Source organism: Molothrus aeneus, chromosome 1 (assembly GCF_037042795.1).
Source record: "Molothrus aeneus isolate 106 chromosome 1, BPBGC_Maene_1.0, whole genome shotgun sequence".
Taxonomy (NCBI): domain Eukaryota; kingdom Metazoa; phylum Chordata; class Aves; order Passeriformes; family Icteridae; genus Molothrus; species Molothrus aeneus.
The window spans coordinates 87,719,901-87,732,762 of NC_089646.1; the positions used below are offsets into that span (position 1 = coordinate 87,719,901).

The 12,862-nt window shown below is 37.1% G+C and overlaps 1 protein-coding gene across 1 annotated transcript in view; it reads right to left on the minus strand.

The window, feature by feature from the left end:
- Positions 1-12,862, minus strand: part of PTPN3 (protein tyrosine phosphatase non-receptor type 3) — a 117,531-nt gene that overhangs the window by 81,293 nt on the left and 23,376 nt on the right. The window contains exon 2 of the mRNA XM_066560274.1: positions 7,254-7,408. Coding sequence (XP_066416371.1) covers positions 7,254-7,391 — 138 coding nt within the window. The 5' untranslated portion in view covers positions 7,392-7,408. The remainder of the gene's footprint in view (positions 1-7,253; positions 7,409-12,862) is intronic.

Below are 12,862 nucleotides of genomic sequence, written 5' to 3' on the forward strand. Positions count from 1 at the left end.
GTGCCATAGGAGGGCAAAACCAACATGAACACTGCTCAGCTATACTGGGCATTAGAATCAAGTTCTCCTTAACCCTATAAACCATTAGGGCAAATATTTAAGGCATTCCTAATTAAGCTCCTGTTTTTCTATAGTGTAATTAAAAAAATTATGTGTCTTCCTCACTAGCCTGCGCTGCTGTAATGACACAAACTCTTGAGAATTTCAAAGTTTTTACTGAAAAGAAACATTTTCAAGAAGTTTGTGCGTTTCCATCTGAAAAGAACTAATTATTTCACCTTCATGATATCCACCAATCCTTATTCTGAAGTATTAAAAGCTTTGCATCAGCCACCTCACAACTACACACTATTCACCTCCATTTAAATCTGTCTTCAAATCAATTACAGCTTATGTTGGATAGGCCAAAAATTAATACTTAGAGCACTTATAATTAACACCTGTTACATTCTACTCATGCCACAACAAGTTCCTACAACATTTAGGAAATTTAAATTAGTCAAATTCAATTTCTAGTAAGTTAAACAACTGTGAAGAGAAAAAAGCCCTTCATTACTTTTTAATGACAAATACTGCCTAGAACCTGGAGTGATCAAGACTCACTGCCCTAAGAGCTGCATAAACTTGAGGGGAAATTGTTAGAACCTTGGACTAAAGAGGTAAATCTGCATGCAAAGTTCTTCAGGTTGTTAACTTCTACAAGGGAAGTGGTACAAAGTGACCATTTTGGAGGACAGTGCAATGTAAAGCATATCTCCCTGTCCCCTGCAGAAGCTTTGCCCCCACTCTCTGGTAATGATAACCTCGCAGTTAAGCACCACCTAAGCTTTTGCAAATTCAGTCTGACTTCAGACACAATGCCCACTGCCCGCCGTGTGCTGTTTGAGGTCATCCTTTCCTAATTTAGCCTGTAACACTCCTTTGCAACCAGACAGCCTATGTCCTTTGGTCCTAAAAGGTGCATGAGCCTGAACACAGTGCTACCACTTTCTTTTCATTTCCGCAGTAATTCAACACACAGCTAATTTGCTCTTCTGCTATCTCTGTCCTTGTCTCTTCCTGGAATTTATTTACCAACCTGATGCCCTTATTCAACCATGGAAGATTTTGTTCATCTAGAATAAACAGAACTGGCTTTTTCCTAAGGTCCAGTCCTCTGCAGAGCAGCCTAGTTTTACCTTCTAAGCCTGCCTCACTGGAACTTCCCTCTTTTGTCTGCAAGTGGCCAGGATCCCCATGTGACATTCCCTGGAGGATTGCCTCAATGCCAAGACTAACACTGCTAATACTTCCTTGACACTGGCTGAAGATTCTTGCCTGGTGCATGAAAGCACTTACCTTTTCAGAACAGTAATACATGAGCAGCTCAGTCTGCAAAATGCCACCATTCTCTATTGTTTGCAACTGAAAATTGAGCTTAAAAAAACATTACCTCATCTCATAAAAGCTATTTGTTTACACTACTGATTCCCCTCACTGCAATTACTCCTCGTTCAAGATAACCCGCTACCTCATATTCCTGTATCTTTTTGTTGCTAATAAGGCCTCAAACTTAATATTTTTGATTTTTTGAAAAAGTTTCAAGAGCAACACATTAAGGAAATCTGACAGTCAAGAACTCCCTTTAATGTCCTTGCACTATTTAATATCTCCTTCTCACCAAGATCTACAACCACCTCCTCAGCCAACTCCTGGCCCACCCTGTAACGTTTCTAGATTCCATACACTTTAGCACAGTATTTTCCTACATAAAGGTCATACAAAATATTTGTCCAAGGACAGAGTTTTAACCCACTGCATTTCCTCTGCCTCACAAAAATGATTTAAAACAAACATATATATGAGGTTAGTCATTCCATTCTAACTTTAGAAAATTTCTCCTCCACTAATTCTTTCCTTCAGCATTTATTATGAAGTCTTGCCCCACAAAGGGTCAAGACTAACAAGCCTGCTGTAGGGCAGATCACTTTCTCACTGTCCTCAGAGGCATCATCAAATTTCATACTGTCTTACTGCTTTCCAGTCAAGTATACTGACCTGACTCAATACAAAACTAAATATTTGTTGCCAGCCTGAAACTTCATACAGCAGTTCTTTCAACATGCAGGGACACAGACTAGCATTAAACCATCTTGTATTATCAGACAATACCAAGTAGGAAAACTTGGTGACAGATACACAAAAATTCTGCAAGATCGCATTTTTCCATGAATGGTTTAAAATTATAAAACACACACACAATCAAAAAGAACCTCTAAGACTTGTACCTCAGTTGATTATTTTAAACATACCACGAATAATTGTGGGTGTTCATTTTAACCATCATATTCCTTGTCAAATACTGGAAGAAGAAACTTAACTGAGGTGGAAGAAAAGGAAAAACATTCCTTATGATTCAAGCTTCAATTCATGTAAATTTTTGAATTATTACAGCTTCATCATTTTCTTTCTAGAAAGAAACACTATTACAAAAAGACAACTAGTCTAAAAGCAAAAATCCCAGGTAATAAGGCAAAAACATTAACTGTCTAGCTGATAGACAGTGCAATTCAGAAGTGATCTGCCACTGTCAGTTTTATACTTTCTCAAAAGTCAGTTTACTTGAGACATGTTTCCTAAGTTGTCATTCCTGGTAAATGAGTCAAAGTAGAGCAAAACCAGAAAATATCTGCATGTTTATATCAAAAGTTACAGACATTATTGCACAATGGGATATACATAATATAATAAATACCTATTATACACACTCATATGTACACATGAGCAAATTCTCTATATATCTGCATGACAGCTAACATTTTCTCCAGGTGAAAAGCCTATGCATTATAGTCTTAGAACACAATAGAGGTGAAAATAGGGACAGAGGTGAGTTAACCTTACCATAAAACTGAAACACCCAAAATTTACTAGGAGGCTTCAAGAAAGCCTGGATATAATTAAAGTCAAGTGCAACATTCAGCACTAAATGCAGTCAAGTCTTTGCCTCAAATATGTTTTGAAATAGCATTTCCAACTCTCAGCTTCCATGCACCTTCAGTTTTTTGCCTGGACTTTGGACATGTTCCATCTAAGTACTGAAACACATAACAATGGAACAAGAAAGGCCATGTCAGCCTTGCATAGTTAACATACTCTGTGGACTGTAAGCAACATAGTGGAATGCGTCTGTGTGTTCTCCCATGTGAACTTTCTTGATAATGATGACCTAAAATCAGCACATACCACAGGTTAATACTGATGAACTCTTTGTGATACCATGAATCCACATTTCAGATTTACTGAAACTGTGGAATAACACTTTTATATAAAAACATTGAACAAAATAGCCAATCACTTCACTACTCCGCCAAAGTAACAAGTCCCTGAGAAAAACGGTGCTGCTCTCTTGCAATTAAGTCTTTGTTTACAGCTGGTCAGAATACCAATATTCTTTGGGATAAATGATAAATAAGAACAACTTTTAAGAAAGGAAATTATGCAGCTATCTTCAGGTTTCTCAATAGATAGAAAGTTCCTCTGGTTACATCCATATGCAAAATCTACCTTCTTTTTTCCTTTGTCCAGTTTTACAATACTTGGTTTTTATTCACCCTCCTACAGACAGAACCACTGGGAAAACAAAGTAGCATCTGAATATCATTCATCAGAATGATTAAGAAGAAAGAAACATATAGGTGTAACTACAAAAGTGCCCTGCCATCTGGTAACAAAATTTGATGAAAATCAGCTCTGTAGGCTCTATAAAGACCTTGTTTCTAGAGAATGAAACGAAAGTTTTATCTCTATTCTCCCTGTTCTACTCTCCAAAAGATTCAGTATTTTGAGATACCATCATTTTCAAGATGTTAGTACTAGTTCAAAATTTCAAAATATATAAGTTTTTCTCAGTGCCGTAAGTTTAGATTATTTAATCAATTATCTTTCTATTAAATTTAAATCCACCCCATATTTTGTAGTCTTGAGCATATGTACATTACCAACAAGATAACAGAAATGACAACATAGGAATATCCATTTGTTTAAACTTACAGTAAATTTATCTTAAGTTTCTTCTTACCCATGAGATTCCTTTTCTTTAATGTTATTTTCCTATATAATCCTCTTACAACTTTGAAAGAAAGAAATCCTTTTGCAATAAGAATTCTGTGTTCAGAGAGCTGCTACATGACAAGCAATGCTCGGTTGTTTCCATCCCACTGTCTTTAGAATGGGAGAACTCTCCAATTCCACTTGTGCTATTATATGGACAAAGGCCAGGCTTCAAGTATTCTGCTTTTCCACTGTTACTTTCTACTATTTGTTGATGAAAAATATAATTATGTCAATGAACATAAAGCACACTTACGCATATGTAAATATTAGCCTAATGTTAGTTCAAAGTGCAACATCCATCCAAACTTTGAGCCTTCACATATCAGAACCAGCTACTACTAGACCACAAACAACCCTGAAGAATTCCCAACCCTAATTTTTCACTGATAATATTGAAGTTCTTTTAAAGAGAAAACACTGAACTCTATGCTTTAGAAGAGGTGATCCTGTTCAGGTCTAGTTCTCCAATCTCTGACAGAGGAGAAAAATTCAACATATTTCAGCAATAATTGTAAAGCAGAGAAAGTAAAAAACTTAGAAAAAACTTATTTAAAATATCCAAAAGACAGAGTAGGTCTTTTTATCCATGTATCTTGTATCTATGTCTAGTCTCTTCAGAAAGCACCTTCATTTCAATAATGTACTACTACATCATTTAATAAATTTCTGTTAATTTGTCTTCTGGATAATTATGCCATATGATATGCATATTTAATTTCTTTAAAATACGGAACTATCAATTAACATATCATCCAGAAATTATTTAAATGTGGAGAAAAACATCTTAATAAGAGAAACAGTTTCTCTAAAGCAATACAGAAAGATTTCATTAGTGAGGAAAATCTGTTCAGAGCAAAACATTGTTTTTCAATAAGTACATGCCCTTCAGTTCATGACCAGCTGACTCCCAGACTGACCACAGACCCAAGTTATTCTTTGCTCACAGAGATAAAACTGAATTATGTTGGCAATTAAAATAAACACACAAACAAAAAGGCTGAATTTTTCTGCTAATGTAAGCAAAACTTGGATACAGAAATTTTCTGCAGCTGGTTTCAAATCCTTTTGAGAAATGGACTTTGTGATGCTACCAGAGTGTGGCAAAGCCTATTCTTAGGCTGCTGTAAGGTTAGATAATCAAGAAGGGCCATCCTCACAGAAAAATGCAGCCTCCCTCATTACCAGCTCAGTACTCAAAGAACATAAATCTGCAAAACCCTTTTCTTAGGCCATAACACAGCAGGGTAGCTGCATTCCCTGCTTGTTTCATGCAGAGCAGTAATGAGTCCTATATCACCCCTGTGAACAGTTCAGCATCACAGCTGCAGTAAAGGAGGCCCTTACAATTCCTGGATGGAGGAGGTAACCAGCAGTGGTACCCTAAGGATATGCTGAAGGTAGGGAGCGAAATCAGTTGAGTTCAGAATTTCAAAAAATCATAGAATAGTTATGGTTGGAAGGAACCTTAAATATCATCTGGTTCCAACTCCCCTACCATGGCCAGGGTCACCTTCCACTACTCCAAGTTGTTCAAAGCCTCATCCAGCCTGGTCTTGAGCACTTTCAAGGATGGGACAGCTGCAACTTCTCTGGGCAACCTATTCCAGTGCTTCACCACCCTCACAGCAAAGAATTTCTTCCTAATATCTCATCTAAATCTACCCTCTCTCAGTTGGAAGCTAGTCCCCTCTTGTTGTATCACAATATGCCCTTGTACAAAGTCCCTCTCCAGCTTTCTTTAGGTACCAGAAAGCTGCCTTAAGGTCTACACAGTTCCTTCTCAATGGTTCCCATTTTGCACTCACTGCCTAAAGGAGGAAATGGGGAGCAAATTTCACTTGTATAATGCTGGAATTCAGGCCAAGCACTACACCTAAAGCTGTGAAACATCTGTTTACAAAGAAAAAATATACTACTATGCATGGACTTAAAACCATTTTGAATTCCTCACTTTACACAGATCCTTGTGCAGGGCAGGTGGCAATTATGCCAGCTCACTGACAGACAAGACAATTCCCAGGGCATGCTGGAGACAAACAATGGAAACTGTATACTAACGTGCTGCTCCTTCTCTTACTTACTCTCCTTCTACTCCACTCCCCAATATTACACACATATATGAACACATAGCATGCAAAATACATACTAAAATGAGACTAATTCTGGATATACTATCGTGGAAATAGCCTTTTTAACCTATCAGATAATTTATACTTCAATCAATATCCAATATCCAGCAGACAAAGTTAAAAAACAAAATTAGTCTGCAGAGAACTGTAATAAGACTTGGGAAAATACAACTTTTGGGTGCACTTTTGAATGTCCTATTAGAAAGCATAGTGTAGTCTAAGATATCTAAATACAGCTTCCTCAGCAAAATGCTTCTTCTCAAACAAGGTAAATCAGATAAAAGAAGTATCATATAAAGAAATACACACAAATCTTACACACAATTCTACTTAAATTTATCCACAGTTTCTCTGCATGGTCAAATAATTCTATTGAAAGCTGATTGAGAAGTTTCCCTTGTTTTCATTCAAAAACGAACTGATATTTTAAATCAGTACTAAAAGTTATAATCCTTGCAGAATAAAATACACTAAAAATACGGAGTACAAACCCCCATTAATCCCCTTTCCCTCCCCACACCCAAATAAAGAGATTGTATTGAAGTACAAAAGACTGATCAGAACAGTCCTACTGAGCCACAACATCTTCACTGTTTACATCAACTTTGCATTTCTGAAAATATGTACTGACATCACTACAGGAATTTATAAGGCCTCCTTCTTTCAGGAGGAGTCCTTTTACTAGTCCTTTGAAGGAGAAGCACATCCCAGTTCAGGAGTTTCCTTTAAATATGAATTACTTATTCATAGTTGATAATGATCACCAGATCTGTTTCTTTGTGGTTCCCATATCATGTAGAACACCTTTTTCCAGATACCATCTGCATGACATGATTTTATGACATTGAAGTTGGTTGGCTTGAATACAAATTTTTTAAATCCACTTCATAAGCAGTAATTTTGCAGTTTGTTATGACAAAGCTACATCTTCAACATCTTTTAGAGGTACCATGCCTCAGGGTCCCATATTTCATCTGCAGCTTTCAAACAAATTTCTATGTATTTAAAAAGAAAGTAGTTTTCCAAACTTACGTTGACTTTGAAGCTTTGTACTGAGCCATCCAAAAAGTGGACGTTACAGATTATTTCTGATCGGGTTTTCTCTTTTGGTAGCTCCGATGCTCGTATGTTATTTATCCTCCCACCTAAGGCTCGTAAACGGGAGTTCATAACTATTGCTGAATAACCTATAAAACAAAAATTATGTTTAATGACAGTTCTTATAATTCTCTATGTTTGTTTTTCAGAGTAACTTACAACATCATGAAGACCTCATTACACCCCAAGCTAACAAATCCTTCTTCTAGAAAAGAATAAGTTGTAAAATTAGCCTGTTGTAAACCAGAACATAAATGCATAAATATAGAGGGGTTCCCATACTGTAAATGGGAAAATTATCAAGAGAATTACAGGTAATCCCTGCAATGTATACCTGGGTTAGGCATGAGTCAGTGCCTTAGTTTAAATCAGTAAAAAACCCCAAACACCTACTATAATGTAGGAAGGCAACGTCAAGACAAGTTTTTATCATCTGTAACTAGGAAACCCCTTACCTCCATTTACATTTCCTACATTTTTCTGCATTTACAATACAAGTTCCACTACAATAATTCTGTTTACTCTCAGCTGACAAAACAGTCTTGAGTTAATGCAAATCAGATTCTATCAAGTAACACTTTGTTTCAGGAATATATATGCAAACACCATATGTAAGGCAAGCAGAACTAACTCTTAAAACATGCCAGTATTTTACAGTCTAGCATGAAGCCAGAAAAGAACATCCCACAAGAAAACACTTATTTTGTTGTTTAGGCTTTTTTCTCTTAATGAAAACCAAAACTCTAAAAACCAGGATTTACAAATTAAAACAAACAAAGGAACATCCCATAAAACAACAAAAAGCCATTCATTGAAATAAGAGGTGAACTAAATTCAGACAAGCCTGTAAACATTTCAAGCCTCTCTTCACTGGATCAGTTTACCAATTAACATCACAGCGTTTAAAGCCAGTTGGCAAGCGAAGCAGAGGATCGTTTTCCAGGTTAATTACCATACCAATTACCAAACCATTCCTCACTTATAAGGGGACAGCTACAAAGGGACTTGCATAATATGAGTGTTACATAGACTGCTGGCCAAGCTAGACAGGACCTATATGAGCACTATTTTGCCATCTTCCCTTTTTTGTCTATCTGCCTTAAAACACAGGCTGCCTTTTCTTTTACACAGCTACAGAAATGGAACAATTTAGAAAAAAAAATATCACTTAAAATACCAAAGCATTGTCTCTACTACATATCTCTTTGAAAGGGAGACATGAAAAGCATGAAGAGCCATGAAATGTAAAATTGCATAAAGTGGTCTTTTTGGGGTTGCAAAGACAACAAAGCAGCACAGTGATCCTTCTCCACTCAAGTCTGTGTAATCTATACTCAGAAGCAGCTAAAACAATTGCCTTCTCACAGACAGCTCAGAAGTCAGACACACATTAGCATTCAACACTTTCAACACTCTCATGGGTTTTTTTGTCAGCCAGTTGATAGTTCACCATTGTATATTTTCTAAAATCAAAATTGTAAGCTATCAAGACTCATTTTTTTAGCCAGCATGCATTTTTTTCCTCAGAAAAGGTGTGGGTTAGGGGTTTTAGATGTTACTTTTTTTCTTTTCTCTGGCTCTTTTTTATTCTTTTGTTTTTAAATAAGGGGATAAAAAGGAAGAGGTAATTTTTAGGAGAATTATGAACAATATTTCCATATAAACCACCAAACACTCCTATTGCTTTGAATTTTTTCTTGATGTACAGTCTGCATTTAATCACAGGTTTTGGTTTTTGTTGTTTTTTTTTTTTAATATATATCCAGAAAATGGGGTAATTCATGACTGGTTGCTGTTAAATAAAATATACAGTTATCCAATTATCAAGAGTATACAAAAAGTTGATGACAAACTAGGATTGTAAAGGAAGCCTTCGGTCTCACATTCTCTAATTTTCTAGCAGCTAAGTTTTAAACTATTTATTCAGCACCATGTTCACCTTTCACCAAAAAAGTCAAGTGACTACATTAATTATACTACAAAGTCTTTTCTCCTCTCTCCACCTCAGCTGGCAAAAAACACCTTCTCATTTGCAGAAATAGCTCTCTATCCACTAGTCCACTGATGGGTTAAGTGGAAGGTTATCCTTCACTGTGGGCCAGCCACTAGATGAGAGAGAATGTTTTGGTAGCCAGATTCAAAGCTTCATCAGCCTGGCCTTAAGGGCTCAGTCTGCATTCCAACACCTAATGGTCCCAGCACACAGACTTCTCCATTCATGAAAAAAGGCTATTTGACCCTTTTTCTTATAATGTCCAACCTATCTTACACTTCCACCATTCCCTATCTCTATGCCCTAATTATATTCTAACTTTGTCAGGCTTCAGCAGAGCACAGCAGTCCACAGGAGTCTCCAGCACCCTGCTCCTGAGAGAGGGAGCAAACAGTGCTCAGCCCCTGAAGCCCTAGTGCAGAACATGCTTCAAGTTAAGCTACACCTGGAGACACTTCAGACATTTTGATACCTAACTAATCCCTCTCCAGCAGAGCATTATTTTTTCAAGTGTTACAATATAGCTACATCTTGCTACTCACTTGTTCGAGCTTCAAATGCAGAAGCCAATAAAATAGCATCAATAACATTTATATACACATGTGCTTGCAAAAAAGAAAAAAACAACAAGAAAAAAAACACCAGCAAAAAAAGAAAACTCTTATAACTGCAAAAAAATTAACCTGAATAAACCAAACTGATGATTTTTATTTAAGTGACTGTGCATAGTACCACAAGTAATTACAGGTCAACTTCATACCATGGTCCCTCTGCAGGAAACCCAGCCTGTCTCCTGGATAACCAAAGCTATCTAAGAGCTAACAGTAACACATACTTTCATACTGCAGTTCATTATAAAATGAGAGGTGCTTAGTTTGAAATTTGTAGCCTTGTGCTAGTTTTTCAATTACCTCTGCTTTAACACCTTCAGGTGATCTGCTGGATGCTGGGTTATACGCCCAATTCCCCAAGTGAAGCAGTAAGTTGGAAATTTATCATGAGAACTTCAAACCTGCTACTGTGACCAGTTTGGGTTCACAAATGAAAACCTGCAATTCCTTTATTTTTACCATTTTATGTAAAATCACACCAGGAACACAGAGTTCATGGTTTGTGCTTACGGCAAGCAAAGAGCCCCAGCTGAGGCTGTCCTCAACAAAGCCAGCTGACCACAGGAGCTGTGCCAAGACAGGGACAAATGGCTGAGTGTTTGGATGCCACAGCTATCAGTCAACTGGAGCTCAAGGGGACTAATCAAGGCCTAGGAAACTGTCACCAGCTGGAGTCCCCAGCAGAGAAAGCCACACCTTCTACTTCCCACCTCCATGGCCTTGAGCACCACTGTGCCAAGTGAGCTCCTCAGGGAGCTGTGTTACAAGTGTCACACCACAGGAACCTGCCCACACCACTTTGCATGTCCCACCTCAGTGTGCCACGTGCTCAGCAAGTCTGCAAGGAAACAACTTAGTGAATCCCTAGCCTAAAGGGCAAGGGAAGGAGAACAGGAGACAGGTGAGCAGCTGAGCTGTTGGCACCTGCTACATGACTTTTCATCCATAAGTGAGCTGTTTAAAGCTGTATTTTAAATCAGGCCAGGTTACTGGAATGGCTTATGGACCCCAGTGCAACATGTAGAAGCACATGAAGGAACCTGCAATGGCAACTGCTTTCGGGGAAGGGAGAGGGGCCACTGAGATGCCCAGCACAACCAGAAGCCTTACGCTTCTAAGACAAGGGCTCTTAAGCCCTAGCAATCACCCTCCAGCCCTGAGCGACCAGAACCAGCCACTACATGCAAATCTCAGTTCCTGTTTGTAGCCTCAGGAAGGAGGCTGATTCAGAAATTAAACCAAATTTTAAATACCTGTAAGACAATTTAATATTATCAACAAGTCAGTACTTCAGTAGTTTTTTCCCTTTCCCTAAAATAAGCATGTTTTCCCTAAAAAAATCCAGGAAGTTGGGAGTTATATTTTAATTAAACAAACAAACAAAACACATCAAAAACACAGTTATTTTCACAGTTATAAAGTATAAAACAAACATGTGGAATTCTATCCCATAATGAAATCATGCAGTAGGCTTACAGGAGAAACAAATACAAGTACAGATATGAAAAGAAGTTAATGTTTTCCAAGTACATTAAACACATTTCTGGACATGTTTGGTTATGCATGCCTTCTCCTACAGTAATGTTGCAGTCAAGCAGAACAAAAATAACACGTTTTCCTCATCTTTTGTATTGAAGACTGACTTTTAAAAATACTTTTTTTCCATACCAGCATTTGATTTCTTTCCAACTGCTTGGAAATTGCTGGTAAAAAAGCTTAAGATTCCATTATCAGTATAACTGCCATTAACTTATTTTTTACCAAGTAATTAAATCAAGGGCAGATTTACTGAGTATACACTCAAAGACCTTCTACATATAATCATACTGTGTATAACTGTTAATAGATTTGTTGGGTTTGTGATTGTTTGAGGTTTTTGTTGTTGTTTTTTTTTTCTAATAAATTATTTATTACCTCCACTTCTTCAGGTCAGTAGGGATAATTTACTCCTGTAAATTATCATGTTTTTTGTAGGAGGAGACTACTGCACTAAGTTTTCTCAGTTTATTACAGTCTTGACTGAAAACACTGGCCTCTCAAAAATCATAGATATTACAGAATCTGTGGGAATGTCATATACAAAAGGATAGTGCTTCCAACTCACTTTCATTGTCTGAGTGACCACCCCGACAAGGAAGGGGAAAACAGTAGTACTAACGACATGGTCAAGTCTTGTGTGCCCTTTCAATAACAGTTACATTTTATGGTTATCTGTTCCTTTACTAAAAAGGTACAAAATAACTGACATGGGAATGGAAAGAAGTATAACAAATTAAAGGTGTCTTTGTGGCAATGTATATCCCTAAGACAACTGATACAAATGCTCTTCAGCATGCATCAGCCCAGGTAGTTAAGAATTACTTACACAGAGCCCTATCTATCATCAGTGCATCTTAATGATGACTAAATTATTCAGCCAGATTTTCCAAATAGAAGAATTAGGCTTAACTCACTACATACGACAACCAGGCTCTGCCTCCACCTTCTGCAGAGGAAATGCTTCATCTTTTCCACATTCTCAATAAGAAACTAAATGCCTCCCTATTAATAAAAAATTCAGCTCTTCTATTTCTCTTGGGAAAATCCCAAGAGGTATTTACCACAATACAAATTACCAAGCATTACTAAAGCAATAACCAAAGTAAAAGATAAACGGCATTTTGAGCAGTGTGTGTAGATCACCATTTTATCCTTATTTGTAGTTATTTCTTCACAAAATTTTCCTGACATATTCATGTAAATTATATAGAAAGTGAGTGTGGAAGCCAGAAGCAACATGATGAAACTTCACATTACTTGGAAAAACAAAAGCTAAAAAAAATCTGATCCAAAGCAATTAAACCATAAATATAGAACAAGCATGAAAGCCTTAGATGATTAAGCCTTACAGATTATGGGAGGAATACCTCCAAAAAATACCTCCAAACTGAGATACAAAG